Source organism: Phodopus roborovskii, unplaced genomic scaffold (genome assembly GCF_943737965.1).
Source record: "Phodopus roborovskii unplaced genomic scaffold, PHOROB, whole genome shotgun sequence".
Lineage (NCBI taxonomy): Eukaryota > Metazoa > Chordata > Mammalia > Rodentia > Cricetidae > Phodopus > Phodopus roborovskii.
In genome coordinates this window covers 6,110,409-6,127,802 of record NW_026126636.1, presented here as the reverse complement: position 1 = coordinate 6,127,802, position 17,394 = coordinate 6,110,409, and the positions used below count along the sequence as shown (strand labels likewise).

General features: G+C 52.5%; 1 protein-coding gene across 1 annotated transcript in view; it reads right to left on the bottom strand.

Moving 5' to 3' along the window:
* Ryr1 (ryanodine receptor 1) overlaps positions 1 to 17,394 on the bottom strand; it is a 116,496-nt gene that overhangs the window by 2,441 nt on the left and 96,661 nt on the right. The window contains exons 90-101 of the mRNA XM_051207475.1: positions 15,811 to 16,152; positions 11,758 to 12,549; positions 11,022 to 11,086; positions 10,229 to 10,382; positions 9,447 to 9,533; positions 7,967 to 8,218; positions 6,309 to 6,439; positions 4,783 to 4,825; positions 2,897 to 3,027; positions 2,757 to 2,817; positions 2,253 to 2,399; positions 1,679 to 1,813 (exon numbers count right to left, since the gene is read on the bottom strand). Coding sequence (XP_051063432.1) covers positions 1,679 to 1,813; positions 2,253 to 2,399; positions 2,757 to 2,817; positions 2,897 to 3,027; positions 4,783 to 4,825; positions 6,309 to 6,439; positions 7,967 to 8,218; positions 9,447 to 9,533; positions 10,229 to 10,382; positions 11,022 to 11,086; positions 11,758 to 12,549; positions 15,811 to 16,152 — 2,340 coding nt within the window. The remainder of the gene's footprint in view (positions 1 to 1,678; positions 1,814 to 2,252; positions 2,400 to 2,756; positions 2,818 to 2,896; positions 3,028 to 4,782; positions 4,826 to 6,308; positions 6,440 to 7,966; positions 8,219 to 9,446; positions 9,534 to 10,228; positions 10,383 to 11,021; positions 11,087 to 11,757; positions 12,550 to 15,810; positions 16,153 to 17,394) is intronic.

Below are 17,394 nucleotides of genomic sequence, written 5' to 3'. Positions count from 1 at the left end.
GGCTGCCTCATACGGGAGGGCGAGTCTCCGAGCTGGAGGCTGAAGGAAGTGTTAATGAGAACGGGCGATAGCAGAGAGTGTCCCGTGTACTCAAAAACAATGTGCAATGTCACCATCTGGGAGGAAAGGATAAATTTTGGGGGCTGGGCTCCAACCTTATCTCTCTCTCTCTCTCACACACACACCAAAGTATTTTGTTTTGTTTGTTTTTATTATATGCAGAGAAACCCTGCCTCGAGAAACAAAATAAAACAAAGCAACAACAAAAAACAACAGCAAAAGGCAAACCTTTGGAGTAGACGCCCTACCTACATAGCTTAGCCTGGCTTTGAACTCGTGATCCTCCTGCCCCAGCCTCCTGAGGACTGGGATTGCATCAGCACATGCCTGCTGAGCCAAGGGCCTTGCACACACTTACAAGTGTTCTTCCACTGACTTACACTTCCAGCCTCCAGGCTAAGGTTTCCAAGGCTACCGAGGCTGGGAAGTCCCTCACAGGTGGCCCAGCCAGAGGCAGTAGGTGTGATGCTCACTCTGGGTCACCCCATGTAAGTACAGAGAGCACTTTGCCGCCTTCCCAGCAGTAATACTTCATTGGTACTAAGGGTAGACCCAGGCCTGCTAGCTCTACTACCCAGCTACAGCCTCATGGCCAACAATGCCTTTTGCTTTGTTTTGAGACAAGGTTTCACTGTGTAGCTCTGCTTGTTGAGGAACTCTCTATGTAGATCAGGCTGGCCTTGAACTCACAGAGATTCCATCGCCTCTGCCTCTTGAGTGCTGGGATTCAAGGCAACAGTTTATAGGTGTTTGGGTTGGTTTTGAGATTTTGGGTTTTTTTTTTTTTTTTTTGAGATAGGGTTTCTCTGTGTAGCTTTGGAACCTATCCTGGAACTTGCTCTGTAGACCAGGCTGGCCTCGAACTCACAAAAGATCTTCCTGCCTCTGGCCCCTGGAGTGCTGGGATTAAATGTGTGCGCCACCACCGCCCAGCCAAGTTTACAGTTTTAACAAATGAAATTATGTTTGTGGCTGGTCGGATTCACAGCGCCTTAGCTGCAACAGCTGTCCAGCCCTCCCCACAGACCCATGACCCCTTCCAGACAGTCCATGGAAGCTTAGTGTTGTGGCTAGTCTTATGTCAACTTGACACAAGCTAGAGATATCTGAAAGGAGGGGGCCTCATTTGAGAAAATGCTCCCATAAGACCTGGCTGTAAGTATTTTCTTAATTAGTGATTGATGGGGCAGGGCCCAGACCACTGTGGGTGATGCCATCTCTATGCAGATGGTCTCGGTTCTGTAAGAAAGCCAGCTGAGCAAGCCATGAGAAGCATGTCAGTAAGCAGCATCCCTCTGTGGCTTCTGTGCCAGCTCCTGCCTTCCAGCCAGTGCTCTTAACCTTTGAGCCATCTCTCCAGCCCCTTCCTCAGATTTAGTGCCCCCAGGTAACGTCAGCCCCTGTCCCCACCCACAATGGGCGTGGTCTGTGCCACAGGTGCAAGACAATCTCACTACATTCCTGCCCTGCTTGAGTTCCTGTCCTTCCTGCTTTTGATGGTGAACTGTTACACGGATCTGTGAGTGAAACAAACTCATTCATGGTGTTTCATCACAGCAATAGTGACCCTGACGAACACCCTTAGCAACGTACAGACGAGCATGGGAAAGGGGCTCACCGTCATCATGTCGTCACATTTCATGTCAGGCTCGTCCTCATCTTCGCTCTTGTTGTAGAATTTGCGGAAGAAGTTGAAGGCCACCACTGTGTACAGGTAGACTACTACGGCCAGGAGCCCTACGGTCATCACCAGCTGGGGACAGGCAGGCGTGGGTCAGCTTTTCCCTCTTTCTACACAGGAACCTCAACTCTCTGATCCTTCGTATTCTGGAGCCAGTTCTATGCCTCAGATGCTTGGCTCTCCCTCTCCCAGAATGCCCTATCCTAGGCCAGGTGCACGCCTTTAATCCCAGCACAGGCGTTCACCTCTGTGAGTTGGAGAGAAACCCATCTTGAATAACCTCCCAATAAAGCACCCACACAAACCAAAGAATGCCCTAATTTCCAGGCTCAGACCCTTCCAGATTGCCATGCCCTTTGCCACACCTTTCCAAAATGCCCCTCCCGCCCCGCCCTCAAAGATGGCCACGCCCTCCCATGCACCGCAGTTATCACGCGATCTTCCCTAGTAGCCCCTCCCCTTCTGCCACTCCCAGATTTCCACTCAGTTTCCTGCCAGATCCTCTCCACACCTGCTTTCCATTGTGGGTCACCGACGAGAGGATGGTGCGCAGTGTCTTGACCCCCATGGCGATGTCCAGAAGGTGGGCAGCGAAGAAGAAGTTATTGTAGTGTCCCAGGAGAGACATCACCATGTACCAGCCCAGATACAGGAAAGACTGAGTATAAAAGTGTCGGGGTTAGGAAACATGGAAGGATGCCCCAGAACAAAGACAGAGGCCATCTCTGCCTAGGGGAGTATCTGCTCCCGAGCACGAGGGAGCCAGGGAGCGGGAGACCAGCTACAGAAGGACCCTCCACAATGGATATTTCGGTGGCAGGGGACCTCAGAGTGAGAAGGCATCCAAGGGTACACAAGGGCTTAGGTATCTTTCTGGGGTCAGGGAGACCTAGAACCCTCCCAAAGCCCTTTAAACAACGGAGCATTGCTATCCTAGGGGCTTTGCGTGGGCTGTTCCCTCATCCAGACATATTTCTCTCCCCTGCAATCCCTCTCTACCCACAACCCCCCTCACGTTGTCTGTGAAGATGACTCCAAACTTCCAGATCTGGTACTTGACATCGATGGACATGATCCTGAAGGAACAGGGAGATGCCTGGGCGTCAGACACAAGCCGCGTCCCCTAGCCCACCCCTGGCTGAGGGTCCCTCTCACCATGTCAGCAGCCCCGGTGGAGGGTCAGGTTTGCGCTCGTTGTGGGCTGTGATCTCCAGAGAGGCCAGGTCCATGCCCAGCAGTTCTGCAATCCGTTCCCGCCCGAAGATGTCCCCGTGTTTGTCCAGAACCTGCAGGAGAAAGTGTCAGGCTGTGAAGACAGGCTGGAGCTGGAGAAGGGGACATTGCCTGTATAGGGGTTCCAGGGACGCCCAACTTTGCATGAGAAATAGGGGGGCATTTTTCTGGGAAGAAGGATGTGGATCCTACAGTTCACCAGAGGACCCAGCAGCGGCAGTAGCCACACTAATGGAGAAGCTTTATTGTCTGGGGAGGTACAGCTGGGACCCCTGTCCTCTACAGCTGCTCGGTGATAGAACGCCCCGCCCACTCACTGTCCCAGCCACACCAGCACCCTCATCATTCTTCCGTGATTCGCGTTCGCTCACCTAGATACATTTCCACCAGGCTCACTCCATCTCCTAATGAACTCCAGGCCTCGCTAATAAAACGCAACCTTCGCCGGCCAGCGCACACTCCCTCCTGCACTCCCTCAATGATTCAGTTTTTATGTACTTCTTGTTGTTTTGACTACACTGGCCTCAACCGCACAGAGAGAGATCCACCTGCCTCTGCCTCCCAAGTGCTAGGGAAAAGGAGTAGCGTCACTGGGCTATTTATTTATTTATTTTTTAAGTTTTATGCATATGTATTACCATGTGTGTGCGGTGCCCCTGGGCATCTCATACACTGAAGCTGGAGTTACAGACAACTGTGAGCCACCACGTGGCTGCTGGGAACTGAACCCAGGTCTCCTGCAAGAGCAGCCAGTGCTCTTAACCACTGAACCATTACTCCAGCCTCCATTATTTTTCCAGTATTTATTGCCAAGTTCTCATTTGGGTTTACTTCTTTTAAGATTTATTGTTTATTTAGCTGTACGTGTGTTTGTCTGTTTGTGTGCCATATATGTGTGTGTGCCCATCAAATCCAGAAGAGGGTATCAGATCCCCTAGAGCTGGAATTACAGGAAGTTCATAAGCCACAGGTGTGGGTGCTGGGAACTGAACTTGGATTCTCCAAAAGAGCAGCAAGAGTTTTTAATTACTAAGTCATCTCTCCAACCCATCCATCCATATACCAACTATCCATCCATCTATCCGTCTATGCATCCACCATCTATCCATCCATCCATCCATTTTCCATCCACTATTCATCATCCACCATCATCTACCATCCATCCATCCATTCATCATCTATCCATTCACACCCATCCATCCACCATCTATCCATCCATTATCCATCCACTCATCTGTCTATCATCCACCCATCATCCACCATCCATCCATCCACCCATCCATCTATCCATTCATCTATCCATGTATTTGCTGGTTTGGGAGTTTTAGAGACAGGATCTCATATAGCACAATTTAGACATGAACTCACTGTGTAGGTAAGGGCGATTTTGAGTTTATGATCCTTCTGCCTTCATGGCCTGAGTATATGCATGCATCACCGTAATTTTATACGGTGCTGGGAATTGGACCCAGGGCTTTGTGCATGCTTGACAAGTGTTCTACCGTCTGAGCTACAAACTCAGGCCACCAAAGACGCAATTCTTACCTGTGCTTACCACATTGTTGATCATCTCCTCTCTCATAGGCCTACAGACTGAATCCTCACCCTGGACCCTTTACAAGTAGCTTCTCTTTTAAGAAGGAACTATGCTCACCATGCCCGTGTTTCCCAGGAAGGCTTCTCAGAGTGGCACATCCCCTTGCCCAGAGTCCCGTACAAGACAAGCACTTGGCAAGGCTGGGGGCTGGTCTGCTGGCAGCAAGGGACTTAGCCCAGGAGCCCTCCCTTCCCCCACACTGTCCTCTTACCTTCCGCTTGACAAACTTGTCCCAGTAGTTGCTGGGGAAAGACCTGCCAAGAGAGAAGGGGGGGGGTTAGGGTGGTGTGGTGGATTGAATGGGATTGACCCTAGAGGCTCAATATTTGCATGCTCACTCCCCAGTGGATTAGGAAGTGTGGCCTCATTGGAGGAGCTCTGTCACTTTGAGGTTCCTAAAACCCACACCAGTTCCATCCTAGCCCCTCCCCCATCTCAGTACCTACACACACACACACACACACACACACACACACACACACACACACACACTCCGATGCTGCCTGGGGATCAGAATGTAGCTCTTAGTTCCTTCTTCAATACCATGCCTGCCTGAATGCCACCATGCTCTCCACCATGATAACAGACTCAGCCCCTGAAACTGTAAGCAAGCCTTCAATTAAGTGATTTCCTCCTTCCTCCCTCCCTCCTTCTCACTTCCTTCCTCCCTCCCTTCCTTCCTTCCTCCTCCCTCCCTTCCTTCCTTCTTTCCTTTTTTTTTTTTTTTTTTTTTTTTTTCTCCAAGACAGGGTTTCTCTGTGTAGCTTTGGAGCCTGTCCTGGAACTAGCTCTTGTAGACCAGGCTGGTCTCGAACTCACAGAGATCCACCTGCCTCTGCTCCCCAAGTGCTGGGATTAAAAGTGTGCACCACTACTGCCTGGCTTAAACGTTTTCTTTTATAAAAGTTACTTTGGCCGGTGTGTCTTCACAGCAACACACGTGAGAAGCATCAGGAGTCACTGATCAGGCCAGAGGATGGTGAAATGAGTCAGGGCTTGCATTAAACTCTTGGGCTCAAATTATCCTCCTGCTGGGAGCTCCCATGTTCGGAGATACCAGTGTGAGCAATTACACCTGGTTCTAGACTCTATTATTATTATTATTATTATTATTATTATTATTATTATTATTATGTGTGTATGGGTGTTTTGCCTACATGTGTGTTGGAGACCAGAAGTGGGGATCAAATTTTTTTTTTGACAGTAGAATCATTTTAATTCTAAAATAGGGGGCCAAATCCTTTGTAACTTCAGTTACAGGATGGCTGTGAGCCACTATGTCCCTTCTGAGGATCAAATCCCGATCCTCTGAAAGAGCAGTCAGTGCTCTTAACTGCTGAGACATCTCTCTAGCCCTCTCTACATTGCCTTTTGAGACAGGGTCTCTCACTAAATTCTGAGGGCACCAATTGGCTAGAGCAGTTAGCCAGTGAGCCCCATCCATCCTTCTACCCTTGCCTCCTGGCTCTGGGATTCTAGGCGTCGGGCAGCCACACGCAGATTTTTATATCGCTGCTTGAGGATCTAAACTCAGGTCCTCATGCTAGGCAGCAAGTATTTTACCCATTGAACCGCGACCCCCATCCCACACCCATCGGATGGAGAGAATGATCAGGCTTAGGGAGAACAAGCTGGGCTACGGGGGCTGGAGCCTTGCTCTTTGGAAGTTCAGCCCTGGACTGCAGCGGAAGGGAAACCCGGCCCTGCAGCCTCTACCACCCTGGGCTGGGCACTCACGGTGTGTTGAGCACCAGGCGGTCCCATTGTCCCTTCACATCATCATCCTCAGGCTGCTCCGTAATGTAGAGGCCATCAAACTCCAGCTTCCGGGCCAGCTCTTTCTCACGCTTGAAGATCACCAGTGGCACCTAGGCATGGAGGGAGGCAGAAGGGACGGTTGGCGTTAGGTAAGAAGGGAGACAACATCTCTGCAGAAGCCGTGGGACCCGCCTAGAGCCTGTGAGTGACGCCAAAGGAGCTTTCTTAGAGTTTTCAGGGAGGTTAGGGGTGGGCGGGGAGGTGCAGGCAGAGGGTGGCAGGTAACATTACAGGGGAAAGGGCAAGCTGGGGGCACCCCAGTGTTCTGTTGAAGGCTGGGGCTGGGGAAGAGAGGTGTTAACTCGGGCTATAAGGTGAGTAAGACCGGCAGGTGGGAAGCATGGAAGGAGGGGCCAGCCGCAGACACAGCATGCACAGGAACTCTGTTCTTTCAGCCAAATTTACAAGATGTACACAAACTTCCAGACGTGTGGAACCTATGAGACATGGCTTGAGACATGCCTTGGGGGGCATGACAAACCTTGAGCATATCTCACATGAGAATCCACTCTCCAGTCATTAGATCTATTTATTTGTCTGTCTGTCTGTCTGTCTATCTATCTATCTATCTATCTACCTACCTACCTACCTGTCTATCTATCAATCATCTTTCTCTTCCTTCTCCCTCGTCGTCCCCCCCCCCCCGTCTCTTCTTTCATTTAGACCAGGCTGTTCTTGAACTTACAGAGATCTGCCTGGCTCTGCCTCTTGAGTGATGCTGGGATTAAAGTGTATGCCACCATACCAGGTCTTCTTGTCTTCTTTGTTTATTTTTTAAAATATAACCCATGAGTCCAAGTACTGTTTTCCACATACACACAGGTGTGGACCCCTCCATAGAGGGGCAACCTACCCCAGACCACACTCATGAAGAAAATGGTCTCTCCTCTCCCTTAGCAATCATTAATTGTCAACAGCTACTTGGCTAGGGGTGAAGGCGTGTATGCCCATACCCCGCTTATTTTGGAGACAGGATCTCCCTATATAGCCCAGGCTGGCCCAGAACTTGATATCATCCTGCACACACACCCCCTCCAGTATTATAAGCTTGCACTAGTATGGGCCTGACTTCACAGACAGCTATGTGTCTGCATGGGTTCATGCCACTATGTGTTTGGAGGTGACCACGGGGGTCAGAAGAGCACATCAGATCCCCTGAAGCTGGAGTCACAGACACTTGTGAGCCACTCTACACCAGTGCTGGCATCCAAACGTTGGACCTCTGCCAGAGCAGTATGTGCTCTTTACTAGTGAGCCATCTCTCCAGCTCCCCCTTCACAGAGATCTTAATTCAAATGATTAACAGGAGGGAAATAATTTCCCCCATAGTAAATTTGTCCCCTCGATGGGGACAGGACAACAGCCACATATGTGTGTCACAGATAACCCAGGCCTTAGCATGCCAGCCATGGTCTGCATTAGCTCCCATTTGCCGAAGTTCCCTTGCTGAAGACCTCAGTCCTGTATTGGCTGTCTTTACCCATCCCAACCGCCGTCCTAGGTCCCCTCTTCTGCAAACACTCTAGCATCTCCCATAGTCCCCCGCCCCAGGACCACAGCCCCAGGCCATGCCTCACCTTGAGACAATTGTAGCCTATGATGCAGAGAAAGGCCACCAGGGTATGCAGCAGGCTCAAACACCGCAGGGCGGGTTCCATGTAGCCCGTGCTTTCCTCCAGGAAGTAGTACACCATGTTCTCATCTTCATCACCTTCCACCTCCTCGCCGGCCCCGGAGCCCCAGCCAGAGCCACCACCAGACCCTGCCCCTGACATGTCCCCAGCTCCAGAGCCTTCTGCGTCATCCTCCCCTGGTGGAGAGTCTGAGACCTGAAATGGGGTCAAAGGTAAATCAGAGGGGACCCTGGTGGCACCTGGCCTGTTATGCCCAAACTCAGAATCAGTAACTAACACTGACACAACAGACATTTTCTTCTGTTTCCTCTCCTCCTCGATTATTTCTTTGGAGACAGTGGTCTCACTGGGTAGCCCTGGCTAGCCTGGAACTCACCATGTAGACCAAGCTAGACTCAAATTCAGAGCAACCCACCCACCTCTGCTTCTTGAGTCCTGGGGTTAAAGGTGTGCATTGCCACGCGCATCAAACACTGTTTTTTGATATAGTACCTTGATAGCAAAGGCTTGCCTGGGATTGGCTATATAGCTCAGGCTGGCCTCAAACTAATGACCGTCTGTATCAGCCTCCTAATACTGAGATTATGGATATGTGCCATCACACTGGGCTTATACAGAACTTTCTAGATTCAGAGACTGGTGTGCTTTACATTTGTTTGTTTGGGTCTGGGTCTCATGTAGCCCAGACTGCCCCCAGACTCTGTATAGCCAAGAAAAACCCTGAACTCTTAATCCTCCTGTATTGGTCTCTCTTTTTGAGATACAATCTCACTCTGTAGGCCTGGCTGGTCTACAACTCACAGAGACCCATCTGCCTCTGCCTCCCAAGTGCTGGGATCCAAGGCATAGATCACCAAGCCTGAGCCTGATTTCCTCTTCTAAGTTTCACGAGTCTCGGGTATAAATGTGGTTTCAACCCCATTTTGAGGATGAGGGGACTGAGGCACGGAGAAGTTAAACATCTTCTCACCCGTCTCTAGCACACCTGTGCGTTGTTATCTAGCCCCCTGGCAGGAACATGAAGCCCCCTCTAGCTTCAGGAGGCCTGGTTCCTAGCCCCCCACCCCCCTGTCCTGTGAGCCGCCCACTTTCTTCTCCACATACACCTCTCCTTAGTGGGTCTGAAAGCCAAGCGGCCTTGACGGGCCTACGGGTGCTGCAGAGGAGACTCTCACACCTGGTACTGCCTGGCAGGTGCCTCGGTGTCTTTCACTGATTCCTGAGTGCACACAGACACCTGGCCCATATGGGCCCAGCCACTTCCACTCAGCCCCAGCTGTGTGAACCCAAAGGTTCAGTCTGGAATCTGAACCCTTCCCTCAAGGGGCTCTGAGCCCCTGTGGTGTGTCGAGCCTTCCACTTCACAGCTGGGTGAGTACCTGATCCCCCCTACCCCTCCTGCCTGGGGACACAGGATAGACACCTTATAAAACAACAAGATGAAGTTGATGGCAAATGCCAAGAAGAGGGCCAGGAATCGCAGCGTGTAAAAGTTCCTCGACAAGTAGTTCTAGAAAGAGAGAGGAAGAAAGTTCACAGGGCAGCCTCGTCCCTGAACACATCCTACCGCTTACCCCCTGCCCCCACAACCTCCTTCTCACGCGGACTGCTTGCTGGGTACCAAGATGGGCTGAGAGCTGTCTATGCAAGGTCGTTTGGCTCTCAGTGCCATTGATGTGATGGCCCTCTACAAATAAAGAAACTGAGGCTCGGAGAGGTGCTGTCTTTCTCAATGTCATATACCAAGGAGCTGCTGGGAGGGAGAAGGGATCCCAGAGATGGAACTTGGGACTTCCTGTGAAGCGAGCTCTCTGCCACTGAGCCGCATTCCGACCCTATTCAGGTAGAGTGGAAGCCATATCCCCAGCCTCCTAACACTGCTTTACTCTCTACCTTACCAGAAGTAGAAGACGGCTTCTTCATCAAACCGTCGTCTCCTCCCCACGTCTCCCATCCCGACTCCTCACAGAACCACCTGCCATTCAACATGTCTGCCTCACCCCCAACTCAAGTCAGGACGGGCCGAGGGAGGTGGTGACAGCTTCCTCCTTCAGGGACCTTCCGGGCTGCAGACCCTCCCACCTGTGCCTGGGGACAGCTCTGCCCTGTCTTTACTGAGTTCCCCTCTGAGATGAGCTTGGGGCAGCGACAGGGTGAGTCCTCCCAAGAAGAGAAAGCTGTAGTGTACCCCTGCTGAGTCCTCACCAAGAATTTCACCCTCTGTACTTCCAATTCCCCCCAGAATTCTTCCAGGCCTGCACCTCCAGCATCTTCCTTCTTTGGAGGGGGTGGAGGGGGCGTCTTCTTGGGGGGTTCTGGGGGAGGCTCGGGGACTTCTTCCTTCTCTCCATTCTCAGTGCTGTAGAACACAAGAAGGGGTCTGTGGGCAGGCCAGGCCAGGCCAGGGGACCCAGGGTGGTGAGCCCTGCCCTCATAGTGTGGGTGGGGGCGGGGCTCAGCGGTACAGCACTTGCTAGCATATGCAAAGGCCCTGTCCCTGTCCCCAGCATGGGGAATGAAAGAAAAGCAAAGCAAACCTGTGGCTTTGCAGTAGTAGGGACTGAAGCTGGGGCCCTGAGCACACTGGGCAAGTGCTCTGCCTCTGGGATGCATCTGTTTTTATGCACTGTTTTGAGACATCTCAGTAAGTTGCCTAGGATGGTCTTGAACTCACTCTGGCCCAGGCAGGCCTTCAGCTTTTGACTCTTTTGCCTCCGTTAGATGGGATCACTACACCTCATCAAAATAACTTCACGGGTTAGTCATGGGGAAGGTGTTCCAGACAGAAGACCCCCGTGTACACAGATCTAGAGCTAAAAGGCATATCCTATCTCTGTTGCCTTTCTTGAAGTCTCTCCTCTGTCCCCAGTATGGACAGGATGATACCGAAGGCAGAGGGCAGAGAGTGACCAGGACAACTTTGGGCCTTGACCTCCGAAGGCTGTCATCCAGAAGGATTGAGGCAAGGGTCTGGCTCCTTCCACTCCAAGACACTCACTCAGCTTTCTCCGGTTCGGGTTCGGGCTCTGGCTCTGGAGGAGTCTCTTCCTCTTCTCCATCCACCTGGGGAGAGGTCACAGGTCTGAACCTTGGTAGGGCCTGCCAGCCTCTTTCTAGTCTGTTACTCTCTGGCCTAGCTTCTTTCTCCCTGGGTAAGCAAAGCATTATTGTTGCTCCCAAGGCGGATTAAGAGTCTCATTGTTAAGAGGGGAAATGAGGCTCAGGGAGATAAAATGCCTGACTCACAACCCCATGCAGAAGCAGTCTGAATTCAAAGAGCTTTTTGTCTGTTTGTGGTGAGTTCTTGCTATGTAGCTCAAGCTGGTATTGAACTAACTCCAGGTATTCCTTCCTCAGCTTCCACAATATGGGAATCACAGGCTTGTGTCAGCATGCTTGCCCAAAGGCTGCTCTTGTCCTTCATGGCTTCGCATCACCTTGACAACCACAGGCAGCAGTCATAGCACCAAGGTGTGAGGATGTTGGGTGACCTTTCTCGCGCAGACTATTTAACTTCCTACAGCCCTGTGTTTCTCTGAGGATTACTGGCATTGTCTCCTTGGGTCTTTTTAGTCTGGTCCCTTCCTCTAACTGGGTTCTCTCTAGCCCACAATAAATGTTTCTCTCTGCAATATTTTGACCTTCTCCTCTTTCAGTTCTGTTTTCTCTGGGGTTTTTTTTGGTCAGGCCGTCCCTCTCCCTCCATGCCCTGGAGCCTTGCAGGCCTCTCTCACCCCCAACTTCCTCTTGAGGATGGGCGAGCCCTCCGGCGTGGGAGGCTCCACAGGAGTTGTGTCACCCATGTCCCCGAGACCACCAACGCCTTCTGGCCGGAAGGGGCTCCCATCGGCCACAGCCACTGCCCCGTCGGCACCTCCCGTGCCAGCCTGGTCGGCTGCTGCCTCTTCGTCTCCCGCGCCGTCGGCGGCATCACCTTCGCCCTCGCCCTCGTCCTCTCCCTCCGCATCACTGCCAGGGCCGCTCGGCTGCTGGCCGTGCACCTCGTCGCCGGTGGGGTCCGGCATGCCTGCCAGGAGCTCGGTCACCGTCACCTTCTTGGCGCTGTCTACCAGCCCGCCGCCGAACAGCGAGCCCCAGAGCAGCCTCAGCGCCCCCGCCGCCGCGCCCGCGCCCGCGCCCCCCGCGCGGGCCACCAGCGCCCAGAGCAGCGCGGCCACCGCCGTGGCCGCCTCGCGCGCCGTCAGCTTCCGCAGCCTCCGCACGCGCCGCCGCAGGCTACGGTAGCTCAGGCCCCGCAGCGTCCGGCTCGCCGACGCCGCCAGCCATGCCCACACTCCCGCCGCCGCTGCAACGCCCGTCCCGTCCGGGCCGGCGGCGCCCTCCTCGGTCTCCTCCGTGCCCTCGTCATCGTCCTCCTCCGGCTCGCCCTCTGGCTCCGAGATCTGAGCGGCGATCTGCATCTCGAAGATCGTGTCCTCGCAGAAGCTTACAAACAGCTCCATCTTCTCCGACTCGCCGCCCTCGTTCACCACATCGAAGATGAACTGCCGCTTGGACTCCTTTACCTGCAGAGAAGGGAAGCGGACGGCGGGCTTCACTGTAGCCCTTTGGGACCCGAACTCCTATAGCCCAAAGCCCAAGCTGGCCTCCAACTACCTATGGGGTTGAGGATGGCCTTGAACTCTTGATACTCCTGCTGAGTTGCAAAGGCACCACCCTCCACGATTTTCTTTATTATTGTCGTTGTAAATTCTGTTTAGGGCGGGAGACATGGCTCAACAGCTGAGCGCACTGGCTACTCTTCCAGAGGACCCTGGGTTCAGTTCTCAGCATCCACAGGGCGGCCCAAAACTTTCTGGAACTCCAATTCCGGGCTTTCAAGGCCCTCCAGGAACACACATGCAGGTGGTAAATTTATTATGTGTAAGCAAAGCACTCACACATAAAATAATCTTTAAAAAAATAAGATTATGTGCACATGTGAATGCAGGGAACCTAGGATTCTGGGAGAGGGCATAAGGTCTCTAAACCTAGAGTTAGATAGAGGTCAGAGGGTTGTGAGGCACCCAACTCGGGTGCTGGGAACCAAACTCAGGTCCTCTGGAGACGGGGTCTTACTGTATGTTAGCTCAGAACTCACTCACGTAGATGGGCCTTCCTCCACTTCCCAAATGGTAGGATTAGAGAGGTACTGTGCCATACCCCACATGTTCTTTTATATTTAAGGAGTCATGGTGATGTTACGCTGCCTGGGCTGGTTCTGAACTCATGGCCTCAAGCAATCTCCTCCACTCAGCCTCCAGAGTGCCTGGGTCTACAGGCCCATACGGCTGCGCACGGCCCACAAGTTATCAACAGCAGCTAAGCACAGGGCGTGGTCCAGCATTCCTGTCATCCCAGAACATGGGAGACAAGGCAGGGGGATCCCAAGTTCTAGGCTGCCCTGAGCACTGCAGTCTCCCCCCCCCCACCGTGTGTGTGTGTGTGTGTGTGTGTGTGTGTGACTCATTTGTAGGTAAGTGTGCTACCTTAATAAAGCCAAACAGCGAATCAAGAATTTACATAGGCCTAGCCAGGCACCCAGGGCAACACAGGGTGTGTGAGCTCCCGACAAGCTCAGTCCAGAAGCTAGCTTTTGTTTATTTTTTTTGAAGATTTATTTATCCATTATATACACAGTGTTGTGCCTGCACCCCAGAAGAGAGCACCACATCTCATTATAGATGGCTGTGAGCCACCATGTGGGTGCTGGGAATTGAACTCAGGACCTCTGGAAGAGCAGCCAGTGCTCCTAACCTCTAAGCCATCTCTCCAGCTCCCAGCTTTTGTTTATTTTGTTTTCATTTTTGTTCTTGTTTTGAGACCATCTCCATATTTAGCCCACGCTTACTTTGTACATGTGCTGGGATTACATGAATGTACTTGTACATGCCCAGCATATACCTTCTAGCTGTTTCCTTTGTTTTGGGTATCCCCAGCTAATCTCAAATGCTGTGGGTCACTAAGAATGACCTTGAACTCCTCCTTGTCCTTCTGCCTTCACTCCCCAAGTGTTGGGACCACAGGCATGCACCACCATGCCAGGCTCTTTCTAGCTTTTCTGGGAAGACAGAATAAGGTGGCTGAGGGCAAAAGTTTTGCAGCCGGCCTGGGGTTCGAATCCTGGTCCTACTACTGAGAAGCTGGTCTATTCACACCTGAATCCTCTCTTGGCCCCTGGTACCCCCCTTGCTCTCCACGAGAACCCTCACAAGCTTGCATCACATACTCACATCCCACTGGGCACACCGGCCAGCACGTCTACACATGCGTGTGTTCAGGGAGGCCCCCCCCCCCCCGTCCTCCTTGCTGGTGCTTGCGCCGCTAGCGCCCCCTCCTCTCATGTGCTCCCCACCTGCTCCCCTAATGCGCACCCTCTCCTCCTGTGAACACCCTCCTGTGCTCCCTGAGAATGCAGGCATGTCCACACTGGCCTCGGGAGTATATCACCAGCAAGAGCGCTAGGCACTTGTGAGAGACCAGGCAGGCACCAACCACTCAGCACCCATCGACCCATTTCATCTTTACCGCCACCTGCAGTCAGTCCTCTCATTGTGCCCCATATATGGTTGGGGAAACCGAGGCCCACAGAGCTAAGTAGAACAATCACCCAGCTTCTCAGTAGTAGGACCAGGATTCGAACCCCAGGCCATTGAGGGCCTGCATTCACACAGTCTATGCCAGGGGTAGCGTGCAGGAGTCAGTGTAAAGGGGCCCAAAGCACATGGGCAGGACCCTCTGTGGGACAGGTCGGTGTGTCTGAGCTGGGTTTCTACTGAGGAGAGATGTGCATGAGTGTGTGGCCTAGGAGAGAGGAGGGTGTGTGTGAGCGCTTGCGAAGGAGCGCGCAGGTGCTGGGTGGAGCATGCCAAGAATGTGTGTGTGCAAGTGCACGGGAGGGCTCCGGGGTGACGGAACAGGGCAGGGCCGAGGCTGTGTGAGGGACACATGGGGAATGCAAGAGAAAGGGAGTGAGACTCCCAAATGAGCTAAGTGAGCCCAGCAGGCTCGGGGAGTGTGTGGGGCACACTCAAGCATTGGTGGGTTGGATGCATGGGGTTGGGGTCGGGGTGCACTGACTTAGGACCCCCAAGGCCCATGCTGCCCCTGGGGCACATTTGACAGGATGGTGATCAGAGAGGAGGGTGCTAGCATGCCCGGGTACCCCAGGGGCATCAAAGTGTGTACGGGGCAGTGGGCATGGGCCAGCCGGGGCCCAGAGCGTGGGTGAGCAAGGTGTGTGTGACCATGCAGATTCAAACGTGGGTGCGACCGCATGAGAATGACAGATCACACCAGGGTTCCCAGGGTGAGTTGCAAGGAACCTTGAGGGCACAGCCATGCAACTGCTGCAGTGCACAAGAGATGCTCGTGCAAGAGGTGGTGCCAAGTGTGGGTTGTGCAAGATCACAGCAGGAACCACAAAGTTGCTCTGAGGAGGGATGCGGGGTTAAGATTAATGTAGGTCAATTGGCAGTGTCTGCCTAGCATGCAGAAAGCCCAGAACCCCAAAAGCCAGATAGGGTGGCGCACACCTGTAGACTAGCACTGGGGAGATGGAGGCCAGAGGACCAGAAGGAGTTCAAGGTCATCCTTAGCGACCCACAGCTACAGCCTGAGTTTAAGGCCAGCCTGGGATATATAAACCCGTGTCTTCAAGCATGATATAATAGGAGGAGGGTGTGGGCTTGTCAGAGCCAAGCAGGGGCCCCAGGTACAGGCACTGAAGGTGTACAAAACCCCATGTAGGATGAAGGCTTCAGACACACATACGCAGGTCTACTGACCTGGGGCATCTCCCACTGAGCACGGTTGGTCTCTGAGATCTCGAAGTAGATCCGCTCTATGCGACGTGATGAGCCCATGATCTCGATGCGGCCCAAGTAAGGCCGGAAGTACTCCAGAATGCTCTCAGCCAGCTCCAGGAAGTTGCGCAGGCGCGGGTCGTGGGGGACATGCTCGGACAGGTTGGTCAACAGCACTGCCACGTTGAAGCCGATGTCCCGTGCTGGCTCCTGGAAGCGGTTGGCAAACTCTTCGCAGTTGATCATTTCATTCTCATCTGCTTCGGAGCAGGAAAGCAGGAATTGGATCTCTGGGCCAGAGAACTGCTTCTGGCTGTCCATGGCCTGTGGGCAGGCAAGGCAGGTCAGTGATGTGTGTGTGCGCTCGTGTGTGCGTGCGCGCGCGCGTGTGCATGCGTGTGTGTGTATGTATGTGTGAACTCAGGCCTCCGTATCAGCAACAAGCAATTAAAAGGGATGTGGGCTAACCTGAGCATTATAGAGTGGTGCTGTTTTTAATCCCAGAACTCAGGAGGCCTCAGAGGCAGGCAGGTTTCTGGGAGTTCGAAGCCAGCCTGGTTTACAGAGTGAGTTCCAAGACAGCTACAGCTACATAGTGAGACCTTGTGTCAAATGCAAACTTAACAACAACAAAACACCACAAAGGAAAAAAACAGTGAAACAAAGTCTCAGTTGGTAGGGTACTTGCCTCAGATGCATGAGGGATCCCTAGTACTGCACAAAGGGGGTGTGGAGGTGCATGCCTGTGATCCCAGAACAGAAATAAATAAGCTCCCTTGCTCTTGGTAAAATAATGGTGCGGTTTTTTTGTTTTTGTTAGTTTTTCAAGACAGCATTTCTCCGTGCAGCCCTGGCTCTCCTGGAACCCTCTGTAGACCAGGCTGGTCTAGAACTGAAGAGGCCTTCCTGCCTCTGTCCCCCCCTACCCCTCAAGTGCTGGGATTAAAGGTGTGAGCCACCATACCAAACTAATAATAGTGATTTTTTTTTAAAAATTAAAAAATAATTTTGCTCTTGTTTGTCTGAGACAGGGTCTTTGTATGTAGTTCTGGCTAACCTGTAACCCACTCTGTAGACCAAGTTCTCCTCTGATTTATAGAGATCTGACTGCCTCTGCCTCCTGAGTCTGGGATCAAAGGCCTGCGCCACTGTGCCCAGATGCTTTTGTTGTTGTTAAGACAAGGACTCATGTAGCCTAGGCTGGCCTGGTACTCCCTTTGTAGCCAAGGCTGGCTTGAAACTTCCAATCTTTGTGCTTAAGCCCCCTGAGTTTAGGGATTACATGCACACACCACCATACCTAGTTTATGCAATTCCGGGAACCAAACCCAGGGCCTTGTACCTGCTAGGCAAGCAAGCACCCCACCAAGCAGGCTACACCCCCAAACCTGCTGTGTGCTTTTAGGCAGTTTTCAAAAGCAGTTTCTCAAACACCCTTGGCTGCACCAGCAGTAAGAAAGCATTTTACAGTTCAACTAAAAAAAAAAAAAGTTTGAAGACACAGTTCTGACTTTTGCTGTGCAATGGTTCTCGGTGTTCTGTTTTATACTGAAAGATGCAGGTTGC